Below are 15,000 nucleotides of genomic sequence, written 5' to 3' on the forward strand. Positions count from 1 at the left end.
TATATATATATATATATATATATATATATATATATATATATATATATATATATATATATGTACTGTCTGTATATATGTCTATATATATATATATATATATATATATATATATTTACTAAGTCTGCATCTGGATAAAAAATTGGCTCCCAAACAAACGGAGAATCGGTTCTCATGGTTCACCTAAAAGAGTTGTTCAAAAGACTCCATTCTTTCGCAGACGTCTCTTCTCCACACAGCAGTGCTGTTGTTAGCTAGTGTGCTAATTGCTACTTTGTGTGCTTTGTGCATTCTTTTTTAGCCTTTTTTTTTTTTTTTACATTGTTTTTCTAGTTTTGCTAGCTCAATATAAGTCCAAAAAAAAACAATTGACAAGCGACGTGTGGTTTGAAACATTCAGGAAGTATCCACAGCGTTGTCGACACTGCCCCGTCCCCCTTTAGAGTAACCAATAAAGTAAACTGGATTAGTTTTGTTTTTTTTACTCCTCATCATTGTCACGGCCTGGCTGTTAAAGTTAAGGAGTTTTGAGATTTCAAACTGAGAGCACAACGCGGCTAGTGACAGTGTTTGTGTGCGTGTCGGCAGGGCGCCTGCGAAAATACTTGTTGTTGACTTTATTGACCCATCCCCCTTTATGTTTGATTGAAATATAGCACTGTTTTTCACTTTATATTGTGTTCAAAGTCCACTAAAATATGCACTTTTGTCAAGGCTCATTATTCATATTTACATTGTTTCTTATGGAGACATTTTCTTCAATATGCTAACTTTTTCATTTACGAACCATGTTCAAGAACTAATTACATTTGCACATGGAGGTTCCTCTGTAGTTTTATGACACACAAGATGAAATATCTGATATATACCTGGAGACTGTTGAAAAATACCACTCAGTGTTTAAAAGCAGCAAGATCAGTAGGATGAAGAAGTGCTCTCTAATATGCAGTCCACATATCGCTCGTTAAAAAGTGCTGACTGAGTCGTACCTCTGCAGCAGACGGACAAACTTGGTAGCAGACTGGAACAGTTGTTTGATGCCCCGAGACATGGACAGACGCTTGCTGGGACTCTTGCTGCTCATGCTCTCTGTTGGAACAGCAGACAAATCACAACCCTTTTTTTAAAATAAATGCTTCATAAAATTACCTCTAAAATAAATGGAAATATTAAGTTCAAGTTAAAGTAGCAATGATTGTCACACACACACTAGTAGTGGTGAAATGTGTCCTCTGCATTTGACCCATCACCCTTGATCACCCTCTGGGAGGTGAGGGGAGCAGTGAGCAGCAGCGGTGGCCGCGCCCGGGAATCATTTTTGGTGATTTAACCCCCAATTCCAACCCTTGATGCTGAGTGCCAAGCAGGGAGGTACTGGCTCCCATTTTTATAGTCTTTGGCATACTTGCCAACCCTCCCGAATTTCAGTGCCTCTCCCGAAAATCTCCCGGGACAACCATTCTCCCGAATTCCTCCCAGCCGGACAACAAGGCACGCCCCCTCCAGGTCCATGCGGACCTGAGTGAGGACAGCCTGTCGTCACGTTCGCTTTTCCTCCATATAAACAGCGTGCCGGCCCAGTCACGTTATAACATCTACAGCTTACACAACAAGAAGGAGACGAAGCAGAAGAACGAAGAAGAGACAGTCATGGCGACGACGAGTAAGAAGAAGAAGTACGCTTGCAAGTCATCAGAGAGAATGTTGAGCAAGGTTAGAAAGATAGTGACAGAGGATAGAACGAGGATGGACAATTCAACCCTGAACTCACTCCTTTCCTGCAAATTACATTTCACAGATGCTGCCCATACCTATGCTCCTTCAAAGGCTGTGCTACTGGCTGCAAAGCATTGCACTTTCAAATACAACAATGAGTAGAGGAGTGTTGTGTGTGTGTATATATGCATACTTGCCAACCTTGAGACCTCCGATTTCGGGAGGTGGGGGGGTGGGGGCGTGGTCGGGGGTGGGGCGGGGCGTGGTTGAGGGCGTGGTTAAGAGGGGAGGAGTATATTGACAGCTAGAATTCACCAAGTCAAGTATTTCATACATATATATATATATATATATATATATATATAGATATATATATATATATATATAGATATCTACATCCTGAAAATATGCAAACAAAACTGTGTTTAGATAATTGATACTTCAAACTTGCATAAATAAATATTAAGTAATATAACATAACTTGGCGCCTTCCGCCCGATTGTAGCTGAGATAGGCTCCAGCACCCGCCGCGACTCCAAAGGGAATAAGCGGTAAAAAATGGATGGATGGATGCAGGCCCGGCCTTAACCAATCTGGCGCCCTAGGCAAGATTTTAGGTGGCGCCCCCCCCCACATCGGCAGTGAAGTGTATATACTCACAAGAAACCGAATAGCTTTGTCTTTGACCTTTTTTTTTACTTAAAGAAAGCAAATTAACAATCAGAATAGTTAACAAGATAAAAAAAAATATGAATAAATAAATGAATGCAAAAAATAAGAAATGAATATATGAAATACAATATTTTTACATACATATTGCTTAATTAACATTAATGATGTGCACTTTAACAACTAGGCTTACAACTATACCTAATATATAAAGGGGTGGAAAAGTGACTATTACCTGCAGGGCAAACATTAGCTAACCAGAAGGCAATAACAATGTAAACAAAAAACACCTGCTTAAAAGATCTAATACAAATGTCCCTGAGGAATGTAAGGTGGGAGTACTGTAATTACTTAACGTTACATTATTATTTTTCATAACAATTTAGCCCCCTCCACAATATTAACCCGACGTTAAAACAGAACTAGCTATTTATTGATTAGCAATTGCCGAATCATGTAACATTAGCTTAATGCTAAAAAGCCAGGTTACTATCACATTCCGTAACAGACAAATAATTTCATGTAGGCTGGGGGGGGGCGTAATGTTGTAACAAATAATATTTCTATTATATAGGCTTTACTTTGCATTTTAATTAACGTGGGATTATTTTTTGTATTTAGAAATAATAGTACCAACTTTTTTTTTTGTTTCTCCAACATTTGTGGCACTGGCGTGGCGCCCCCTGATGGACGGCGCCCTTAGCATTTGCCTATACGGCCTATGCCACGGGCCGGCCCTGGATGGATGGATGGATGGCTTCTGAGAGTTTCAAAATGTAATGAATAAAATGCTAAAGTTGTTGATAAACAAGCAATTATTTTAATAATTAAATATGGTCATTTTAAATGAATTATTATGATCATTTAAAATCAATTATTTCAAATATGTTTATTTTAATGTATAATTCTATGGCTGGATGTAATAAGGAGTCAGGAAAAAATACAAATAAAAATACAATTAATTTTGATGTTTTAGCAAAATATAGTAAAAATTTATTTTTTTTATTTTATTTTTTTAAATTAATAAATATATTTATTTTTAGGTAAGATAAACATAATAATACAATTTATCTCTAGTCTGGATGATTTAGTTCTTGTCACCCTGTTGTCCTCCCGTCATGAAAAAAGGCTGTCCTCACTCAGGTCCGCATGGAGCTGGAGGGGGCGTGGCTTCCAGCTACGGCTGAAAATCGGGAGATTTTCGGGAGAATATTTGTCCCGGGAGGTTTTCGGGAGAGGCGCTGAATTTCGGGAGTCTCCCGGAAAATTCGGGAGGGTTGGCAAGTATGATATATGTAAATAAATGAACACTGAAATTCAAGTATTTCTTTTATTTATATATATATATATATATGTATATATATATATATATATATATATATATATATATATATATATATATATATATATATATATATATATATATATATATATAGCTAGAATTCACTGAAAGTCAAGTATTTATTTTATTTATATAAGAAATACTTGAATTTCAGTGAATTCTAGCTATAAATATACTCCTCCCCCTTAACCTCGACCCCCAACCTCCCGAATTCGGAGGTCTCAAGGTTGGCAAGTATAGTCTTTGGTATGACTCGGCTGGGGTTTGAACTCACGACCTACCCATCTCAGGTGTGCTGCACATTGATCTGATTGCATATTTATATATGTATCATATTGCATGATACAATTCACACCATTAAATGGCCTTCTTGAACACTGGGAAAAGAGCATTATTTGTCTGTAGTTTGTGAACGATACCCATCCCTAGTTTTCTATCAGGCATACTTGGCATGGACATTTGCAACATGACTGCTGAGTACCCTCTAAACAAGGCGTGTCCAAACTACGGCCAAGTGCGTCTTCAAATTGGCCCGCGACAAGTCCATCCATCCATCCATCCATCTTCTTCCGCTTATCCGAGGTCGGGTCGCGGGAACAGCAGCTTAAGCAGGGAAGCCCAGACTTCCCTCTCCCCAACCACTTCGTCCAGCTCCTCCCGGGGGATCCCGAGGCGTTCCCAGGCCAGCCGGGAGAGATAGTCTTCCCAGCGTGTCCTGGGTCTTCCCCGCGGCCTCCTACCGGTCGGACGTGCCCTAAACACCTCCCTAGGGAGGCGTTCGGGTGGCATCCTGACCAGATGCCCGAACCACCTCATCTGGCTCCTCTCCATGTGGAGGAGCAGCGGCTTTACTTTGAGCTCCCCCCGAATGACAGAGCTTCTCACCCTATCTCTAAGGGAGAGCCCCACCACTCGGCGGAGGAAACTCATTTCGGCCGCTTGTACCCGTGATCTTGTCCTTTCGGTCATGACCCAAAGCTCATGACCATAGGTGAGGATGGGAACGTAGATCGACCGGTAAATCGAGAGCTTTGCCTTCCGGCTCAGCTCCTTCTTCACCACAACGGATCGATACAGCGTCCGCATTACTGAAGATGCCGCACCGATCCGCCTGTCCATCTCACGATCCACTCTTCCCCCACTCGTGAACAAGACTCCGAGGTACTTGAACTCCTCCACTTGGGGCAAGATCTCCTCCCCAACCCGGAGATGGCACTCCACCCTTTTCCGGGAGAGAACCACGGACTCGGACTTGGAGGTGCTGATTCCCATCCCAGTCGCTTCACACTCGGCTGCGAACCGGTCCAGTGAGAGCTGAAGATCTTGGCCGGAGTAAGCCATCAGGACCACATCATCTGCAAAAAGCAGAGACCTAATCCTGCAGCCACCCAACCAGATCCCCTCAACGCCCTGACTGCACCTAGAAATTCTGTCCATAAAGGTTATGAACAGAATCGGTGACAAAGGGCAGCCTCGGCGGAGTCCAACCCTCACTGGAAACGTGTCCGACTTACTGCCGGCAATGCGGACCAAGCTCTGACACTGATCATACAGGGAGCGAACTGCCACAATAAGACAGTCCGTTACCCCATACTCTCTGAGCACTCCCCACAGGACTTCCCGGGGTACACGGTCGAATGCCTTCTCCAAGTCCACAAAGCACATGTAGACTGGTTGACTCCCATGCACCCTCAAGGACCCTGCCGAGAGTATAGAGCTGGTCCACAGTTCCACGACCAGGGCGAAAACCACACTGTTCCTCCTGAATCCGAGGTTCGACTATCCGGCGTAGCCTCCTCTCCAGTACACCTGAATAGACCTTACCGCGACAAGTCATGAGTTTATTAAGGAATCTTGCCCGCAGATTGGATTCATTTGAAAAGTCTACTGACTCTGATGCTGCTATTTTGTCGCCATCTACTGGACAACATAAGTTAGCAGGTCAATCACCTTTCGTTATGCTCTGATGGCACTCATGCGCAGCATTTACTTATATGACCCAATACAAACAACCCTTCCCTAGTCAAGGTGCTAAAAAATACAAATAAAAATCCTACCAACATAAAAATGTCAAGAGACATGCTCACTGAACTTTGCAGAAAACGTCCAATCACCATAACAAAATGTAAACTTACACCCAATTCAAATCCGTTACACAGCATGATGGGAACCACGTCCCTGGTGGGTTGTAGCAGAAAAGAAGCGTTGCTGTTACCTCGGCAGTATACTCTGCTGTGTGGCTCTCCGGCATCTTCCAGGAGCTTCCTGACGAGACCTTCATGGTTCCTGTACTGGGACTTGACACCGCTGCACTCCCTCCAGCCTGCACGGGAACACGAGGACTTGTGTGATCATCCTTCAGGAAACCAGAAGCTCATTTGCAGTCCAAAATCAAGGCCGGCCTTGGCAAGCACGGTGCAAGAGGGCAGACGTTTTGTGACTCTAAATGTGCTGATTCATGATCATTCTCAATTTAATAGAACAAAAAAAAACAACCATCACGACTATTTCCGCTTTCTACAGGTTATAATCATCGCATGGCGCGTTTTCAATTATTTAGCAGCAGGGATTGAGTATGCATGAACGTTTTAGTGTTTTTATTCAACCTTGCAGCGTCACTGGCACAAAGCCTATAGAGCAGTCCTAGTCCATTCAAACGAGGGTTGCTGATGTATGCAGTACTCCCACCACCCCGCAGGGGGAGACAGCGAGACATAAGTGTCACAGTGAAGCAGGAGAAGAAGACTACGCATTCAACCCTGGAAAGAAAGTATGAGCAAGTGCTGGAGTCATTGTTTCCTGTGGGACCTTTTAAAGCGACGGACAGATTGTTGGCGACAAGCAGCAACAACGGTAGGAATCCACACGTGTCAAACATTTGTAAGATAGTGTGCATAAATATATTTACTAGTGATGGGTTGATGAGGCGTCATGAAGCGTTTGGACACATTGCAAAACTGTATTGATACTGTGTCGATACTGTGTCACTAAATACTGACATCTGCTGGACATTAAAAATCCCTACAGGCAACCTATGGACCGACTCAACTGACACTGATTTGATGCCCTAGTACAGGGGTCACCAACCTTTTTGAAACCAAAAACTACTTCTTGGGTACTGATTAATGCGAAGGGCTACCAGTTTGATACACACTTAAATAAATAAATATATTGTCATTTGTAAGTTACACGTAAGTGTGATTTAAACAAGAATAGCTCAATAAATACATTTATATGTATAAAAAAATGGGTATGTCTGTCTGTCATTCCGTCGTACATTTTTTTTTCCTTTTACGGAAGGTTTTTTGTAGAGAATAAATGATGAAAAAAACACTTAATTGAACGGTTTAAAAGAGGAGAAAATACAAAAAAAAATTAAAATAAAATTTTGAAACATAGTTTATCTTCAATTTCGACTCTTTAAAATTCAAAATTCAACCGACAAAAAGAAGAGAAAAACTAGCTAATTTGAATCTTTTTGAAAAAGTTAAAAAAATAATTTATGGAACATCATTAGTAATTTTTCCTGATTAAGATACATTTTAGAATTTTGATGAATGTTTTAAATTCGTTAAAATCCAATCTGCACTTTGTTAGAATATTTAACAAATTGGACCAAGCTATATTTCTAACAAAGACAAATCAGTATTTCTTCTAGATTTTCCAGAACAACAATTTTAAAAGAAATTCAAAATACTTTGAAATAAGATTTAAATTTGATTCTACAGATGTTCTAGATTTGCCAGAATAATTTTTTCGAATTTTAATCATAGTAAGTTTGAAGAAATATTTCACAAATATTCTTCGTCGAAAAACCAGAAGCTAAAATATTTATTATTCTTTACAATAATAAAAAATTTTTTTACTTGAACATTGATTTAAATTGTCGGGAAAGAAGAGGAAGAAATTTAAAAGGTAAAAAGGTATATTTGTTTAAAAATCCTAAAATCATTTTTAAGGTTGTATTTTTTCTCTAAAATTGTATTTCTAAAAGTAATAAGAAGCAAAGTAAAAAATAAATGAATTTATTTAAACAAGTGAAGACCCATCCATCCATCCATTTTCTACCGCTTATTCCAAGTGAAGACCAAGTCTTTAAAATATTTTCTTGGATTTTCAAATTCTATTTGAGTTTTGTCTCTTTTAGAATTAAAAATGTCGAGCAAAGCGAGACCAGCTTGCTAGTAAATAAATACAATTTAAAAAATAGAGGCAGCTCACTGGTAAGTGCTGCTCTTTGAGCTATTTTTAGAACAGGCCAGCGGGCGACTGATCTGGTCCTTACGGGCTACCTGGTGACCGCGGGCACCGCGTTGGTGACCCCTGCCCTAGTATATACAATAATATAAACCAAGTCATTGTATTTCATTTAGGTTTATTTCATATCTTCATTTAAATAAAAATATATTTTTATCTTTTTTTAGATACAGTCAATAAATAATGTGAACATGTATCATAACATGGAAATCTAAGAGAATGTGTTGTGGATGATTGTGGACTGGGAATTGTTTTAATTTTATTTTTTTACACATTTTTATTAAAAAAAAAAAAGTTTTTCCGACGTATTACATTTTAGACGATTTCTCTTCTTAGTTATTATTTCTCGGGCTGTAGAAAAGAGCCGCTCACAGGGCACAGAGGAGGCGACACAGTTGGCGTATCGGTCACGTGACCAAAACAGCTCATGATCGGTCACGTGACTTTCTAAAAGCGGTACGTGCACCGACACAGGGTTTTGCTCTATGAGCTCGACGCATGCGCCGATGCATCGGTGTTGCCAGACCCATCACTAATATTTACTTTGTTTTGTATTGAAATGGCTGACTTTGTGATGTCTTTTAAAAGTTCAAGTTAAAGTAGTTGTCACACACACACACACTAGGTGTGGTGAAATTACCCTCTGCATTTGACCCATCCCCTTGTTCACCCCCCGGGAGGTGTGGGGAGCAGTGAGCAGCGGCGGTGGCCGCGCTCGGGAATCATTTTGGTGATTTAACCCCCAATTCCAACCCTTGATGCTGAGTGCCAAGCAGGGAGGTAATGGCTCCCATTTTTATAGTCTTTGGTATGACTTGGCCGGGGTTTGAACTCACGACCTACCCATCTCAAAGCGGACACTCTAGCCACAAGGCCACTGCGCAGGACTCGGACTAAACTTGGTCAAACATTTGTAAGATGCATGAATATATTTACTTTGTTTTGTATTGTAATTGCTGACTTTGTGATGTCTTTTCTATTTGTGGTCGTGTTATTATTTGTCAGCTCGTTAAATACATGTAGTGCTAAATTTGACCAGTAGAGGGCAGTGACGCTACGCCTTGGGTTTAATTGTGTGCAATGTGGATGTTGCTTTGCTTCTGCGTAAACATCTGTAGTTTATTGTGTCAACGTATGAGATGCCCAGACTTCCCTGTCCACCTCCTCTAGTTCCACAGTGGTGATACCGAGGCGTTCCCAGGCCAGCTGTGATACATAGTCCCATAGTCCTAGGTCTGCCCCGAGGTCTACTGCCAGCTGGACATGCCCGAAACACCTCACCAGGGAGGCATCCATGAGGCATCTGTAGAAGATGCCAGAGCCATTTGAGCTGGCTCCTCTCTACTCTGAGTCTCTACCAGATGACCAAGCTCCTCACCCTATCTCTAAGGGTGATACCGGACATCCTGCGGAGGAAACTAATTTCTGCCGCTTGTATTTGCGATCTTGTCCTTTCGGTCATTACCCAAAGCTTGTGACCATAGGTGAGGGTAGGAACGTAGACTGACCTGTAAATCGAGAGCTTCTCCTTCTGGCTCAGCTCCTTCTTCACCACAACAGACCGATACAGCGACTGCATCACTGCAAACGCTGCACCGATCCGTCTGTCAATCTTGCGTTCTATTCTTCCCTCACTCGTGAACAAGACCCCGAGATACTTGAACTCCTCCACTCGAGGCAGAACTTCACTCCCGGACCCGGGGTGTGCAGTCCACCCTTTTCCGACTGAGAATCATAGCCTCAGATTTGGGGGTGATGATCCTCATCCCAGCAGCAAACCGCCCCAGTGATCACTGAAGGTCCAACAGGACCACATCATCTGCAAAAAGCAGAGATGCGATCCTCTGGCCACCAAACTGGAAACCCTCCACACCCCGACTGCCCCTAGAAATGCTGTCCGTAAAGATAATGAACAGGACCTTGAAAAGGGGGACCACCACCCTGGTCTGCCAATCAAGAGGTACTTCCCCGGACTTCCATGCTATGTTGAAGAGACGTGTCAGCCACGACAGTCCCACAACACCCAGAGCCTTGAGGTATTCAGGGCGAATCTCGTCCCGTCCTGGGGTCTTGCCACTGGGCAGTTTGTTTTTATTACCTCAGCGACCTCGGCTCCAGTAATGGACATGTCCGTGTTTGTGACCTTAGACTCTGCCTCCTCTAAGGAGGGTGTGGCTGTAGGATTAAGGAGATCCTCAAAGTATTCCCTAGTAGTGGTCAGCAGGTTTCTGTCCCCACTATACACACTGTGGACAGGGCACTGCTTCCCCCTCCAGAGGCATCGGATGGTTTGCCAGAATCTCTTTGAGGCCGACCGAAAATCCTGCTCCATGGTCTCACCGAACTCCTCCCACGCCTGAGCTTTTGCTTCCGCCACCGCCGAGGCTCACTTGGCCTGTCGGTACCTGTCCGCTGCTTCGGGAGTCCCACAAGCAAACCGTGCTCGGTGGGACTCCTTTTTCAGCTTGACGGTGTCCACCATCGGGTTTAGGGGTTGCTGCCATGACAGGCACCAATATCGGGGTATACCAATCTGTGTGTGTGGAACCAGATCCGTGTGGTTTTTTTTAAGTTGTGTGTCTGTATTAGAGATGCGCGGTTTGCGGGCACAACCGCGGAGTCCGCGGATTTTCCGCGGATCGGGCGGATGAAATTAAAAAAAATTAGATTTTATCCGCGGGTCGGGTCGGGTCGGGTCGGGCGATTAAAATAAAAAAAATTAGATTTTAAATAGATTCAGGCGGGTGGCAGTTAAACCAATTGGTAAATATATATACATAGTTAAATGTTGTTACCCACATACGAAAAACGAGCAGGCACCTGCAGCATATGCCACAACAGAAGAAAAAAAAGAAAAAGAGATGGACACTTTTACGGAGCGGGGAAGGGACGCCTCGCCGGGGTCCGGGACCGAGGCCCCTTCCCCCGAGAGGGCCCCACCGGGAGCCGTAGCTGAGGTGATCCGCGAGAAGGGCCCGACGCACGTCCAGGGTCACCACCGCGCCCACCGCACGACACCCCGCCTCGTTCGCCTTCGCCGCGGCCGGCGTCACGCGCAGCAGGTAAGCAGCTTACCTGCCCGCCACCCCCGTGGCCGGGGGCTCGTAACAGGGGTCACTCCGCGCGCTCCGCCCGCGCAGCTTACCTGCCCGCCACCCCCGTTGCCGGGGGCGCGTAACAGGGGTCACTCCGCGCGCAGTGCGCTCACGAAAGGGGTGGGGCTCACCATGGTGAGCCGAGTGGGTCACTTTTGGTAAGCAGAACTGGCGCTGCGGGATGAACCGAACGCCGGGTTAAGGCGCCCGATGCCGACGCTCATCAGACCCCAGAAAAGATGTTGGTTGATATAGACAGCAGGACGGTGGCCATGGAAGTCGGAACCCGCTAAGGAGTGTGTAACAACCCACCTGCCGAATCAACTAGCCCTGAAAATGGATGGCGCTGGAGCGTCGGGCCCATACCCGGCCGTCGCCGGCAGCGAGAGCCGCGACGAGTAGGATGGCCGCCGCGGTGCGCGCTGAAGCCTCGGGCGCGAGCCCGGGTGGAGCCGCCGCGGGTGCGAGGGACATCGCACCTCCACGCGCTTGGAGGTGCGCTCAGCGCGGCTCCCAGATGATTGAGCACTGGTGTGCGTCTGGGCCGTGACAGCGTGGCACGCATTGAATGTCTCTGCATCAGTCTCCTTTCTTTAACAGGCAAAAGCTTTATAACCTCACTAATGCCTTGCATCGTCTATATTAGATATATAACAACGGGCGGGTGCGGGCGGGTGCGGTGTTGATTAAATGTTAAATTCGGGTGGATGCGGATGGTTGACGACTTTTGTGATGCGGTTGCGGATGAAATAATTGCCTATCCGCGCATCTCTAATACAGACACACAACTTTAAAGCACACACACTCACATCTAATTACACACACACATAGAGTAGTACACAGACACGGTCTTGGATTTGGATTGCACAATTTGAGTTACATATTGCTGCAATAGTTCTTCCATAGTTGGAGTGTAAAGAAATGCAACTGAGGATGGAAAATGATTCAAAAGAAGGAACGTCAATCCTCAACAAAACTTCTGGAGCTTCTGTTTCTTCATGCTGTTAACTATCTGTCAAGCTGCACACGCTGTAAACGAGTAGCTAAGGGCAGACTAATGAATGTATTGACAGTGCAGTGTGAAAGCCGATGTGTTTACTTTGCAATGAAGTAAACGCAGTCTCAAGGGAATCTAAGCTGCGGAAGCACTTTCTGACAAAACATCCACATTTCCATGTCCGGCCCCTGGGCCCTTTGGCTCTTGAAACTGCGGCCCTCTTCATGATGTAGTTGAATACCCTGCCATAGTCTTCACAGTGACATCTTCAATCCTCCATATTTGAATAATTCATTCATGTACCCTCAATGAGTGGATGTGACCGCTTTCACATCAAGGCAGATGGAAGGAACAGATTAAATAAATCAATAAATAAATGCGGGAGCAGAGTTTAAAATAACTTAGAATGTTCATCAGGGTTCAACATACTTACTGGAGGGGGCAGCGTTGGCTGGAGTGGAGCACTGAGGGGGGCCCCATCCTTTCACATTGTAGGCACTCACCCTCACATAGTAATGCACCCCCTGCATTTGAAGAGAGCACACATCATATACGCATGTGTGTGTGTGTATGTATGTGTGTATATATGTGTGTACGTTTATATATATAAATATATATATATATATATACCGGTATGTATATACTGTATATATATATATACAGTGGGGCAAAAAAGTATTTAGTCAGCCACGATTGTGCAAGTTCTCCCACTTAAATTGATGACAGAGGTCTGTAATTTTCATCATAGGTACACTTCAACTGTGAGAGACAGAATGTGAAGAAAAATCCAGGAATTCACATTGTAGGATTTTTAAATAATTTATTTGTAAATTATGGTGGAAAATAAGTATTTGGTCAATAACAAAAATTCAACTCAATACTTTGTAATATAACCTTTGTTGGCAATAACAGAGGTCAAACGATTACTATAGGTCTTTACCAGGTTTGCACACACAGTAGCTGGTATTTTGGCCCATTCCTCCATGCAGATCTTCTCGAGAGCAGTGATGTTTTGGGGCTGTCGCCGAGCAACACGGACTTTCAACTCCCTCCACAGATTTTCTACGGGGTTGAGGTCTGGAGACTGGCTAGGCCACTCCAGGACTTTCAAATGCTTCTTACGGAGCCACTCCTTCGTTGCCCGGGCGGTGTGTTTGGGATCATTGTCATGCTGGAAGACCCAGCCACGTTTCATCTTCAAAGCTCTCACTGATGGAAGGAGGTTTTGGCTCAAAATCTCACGATACATGGCCCCATTCATTCTTTCCTTAACACGGATCAGTCGGCCTGTCCCCTTAGCAGAAAAACAGCCCCAAAGCATGATGTTTCCACCCCCATGCTTCACAGTAGGTATGGTGTTCTTGGGATGCAACTCAGTATTCTTCTTCCTCCAAACACGACGAGTTGAGTTTATACCAAAAAGTTCTATTTTGGTTTCATCTGACCACATGACATTCTCCCAATCCTCTGCTGTATCATCCATGTGCTCTCTGGCAAACTTCAGACGGGCCTGGACATGCACTGGCTTAAGCAGGGGGACACGTCTGGCACTGCAGGATTTGATTCCCTGTCGGCGTAGTGTGTTACTGATGGTAACCTTTGTTACTTTGGTCCCAGCTCTCTGCAGGTCATTCACCAGGTCCCCCCATGTGGTTCTGGGATTTTTGCTCACCGTTCTCATGATCATTTTGACCCCACGGGATGAGATCTTGCGTGGAGCCCCAGATCGAGGGAGATTATCAGTGGTCTTGTATGTCTTCCATTTTCTGATAATTGCTCCCACAGTTGATTTTTTCACACCAAGCTGCTTGCCTATTGTAGATTCACTCTTCACAGTCTGGTGCAGGTCTACAATTCTTTTCCTGGTGTCCTTCGACAGCTCTTTGGTCTTGGCCATAGTGGAGTTTGGAGTCTGACTGTTTGAGGCTGTGGACAGGTGTCTTTTATACAGATAACCAGTTCAAACAGGTGCCATTAATACAGGTAACAAGTGGAGGACAGAAGAGCTTCTTAAAGAAGAAGTTACAGGTCTGTGAGAGCCAGAGATCTTCCTTGTTTGAAGTGACCAAATACTTATTTTCCACCATAATTTACAAATAAATTCTTTAAAATTCCTACAATGTGAATTCCTGGATTTTTTTTCACATTCTGTCTCTCACAGTTGAAGTGTACCTATGATGAAAATTACAGACCTCTGTCATCATTTTAAGTGGGAGAACTTGCACAATCGGTGGCTGACTAAATACTTTTTTGCCCCACTGTATATATATATATATATATATATATATATATATATATATATATATATATTTACAGTATATCAATGAAGTAAAGTGGTTGAGTGCAGTAGATGTAATCTGTGTTTGTGTAGAGCCCCGTTGTGTGTCCAATACACTGAAGGTGTGTGCACAATTGAGTGTAGGACACATTGTGGTGATTCCCTGCACTTGTGTGTGTGTGTGTGTGTGTGTGTGTGTGTGTGTGTGTGTGTGTGTGTGTGTGTGTGTGTGTGTGTGTGTGTGTGTGTGTGTGTGTGTGTGTGTGTGTGTGTGTGTGTGTAAGTGCTATGTCTTACAGATGTGAGTCCCTTGATGCTATAGGAGGGGTTCTTGGTCTCTGTGACTTGAGCTGAGCCAAGGATGCGTTTGAAGCTTGCTGAGGCGCTCCACTCCACTGTGAAGACAACACAAGCCCACTGATAGATTCTTCTCTTTCTCCTGCGGCGTTTCAGTCATTGAAATCAATCACTTACATGTGTACAATAGGAATTCAATATATAAATGTGTTATCAAATGTGTCATGAATGAAATATATTTAATTAACTATTTTATGATTTATTTAATGATTTCTCTAATTATTGATTTCATCATTTGATTATTTAATTACTTATTTCATGAGTATTTGACATATTTCATGAACCTCTGTGT

The 15,000-nt window shown here is 43.5% G+C and overlaps 1 protein-coding gene across 1 annotated transcript in view; it reads right to left on the bottom strand.

Moving 5' to 3' along the window:
* The window catches only part of LOC133615680 (ankyrin repeat and fibronectin type-III domain-containing protein 1-like), a 69,121-nt gene that overhangs the window by 33,701 nt on the left and 20,420 nt on the right, over positions 1-15,000 (bottom strand). The window contains exons 6-9 of the mRNA XM_061974444.1: positions 14,649-14,746; positions 12,507-12,597; positions 5,940-6,047; positions 987-1,086 (exon numbers count right to left, since the gene is read on the bottom strand). Of these exons, the coding sequence (XP_061830428.1) occupies positions 987-1,086; positions 5,940-6,047; positions 12,507-12,597; positions 14,649-14,746 (397 nt within the window). The remainder of the gene's footprint in view (positions 1-986; positions 1,087-5,939; positions 6,048-12,506; positions 12,598-14,648; positions 14,747-15,000) is intronic.

This window comes from Nerophis lumbriciformis, linkage group LG22, assembly GCF_033978685.3.
Source record: "Nerophis lumbriciformis linkage group LG22, RoL_Nlum_v2.1, whole genome shotgun sequence".
NCBI lineage: Eukaryota > Metazoa > Chordata > Actinopteri > Syngnathiformes > Syngnathidae > Nerophis > Nerophis lumbriciformis.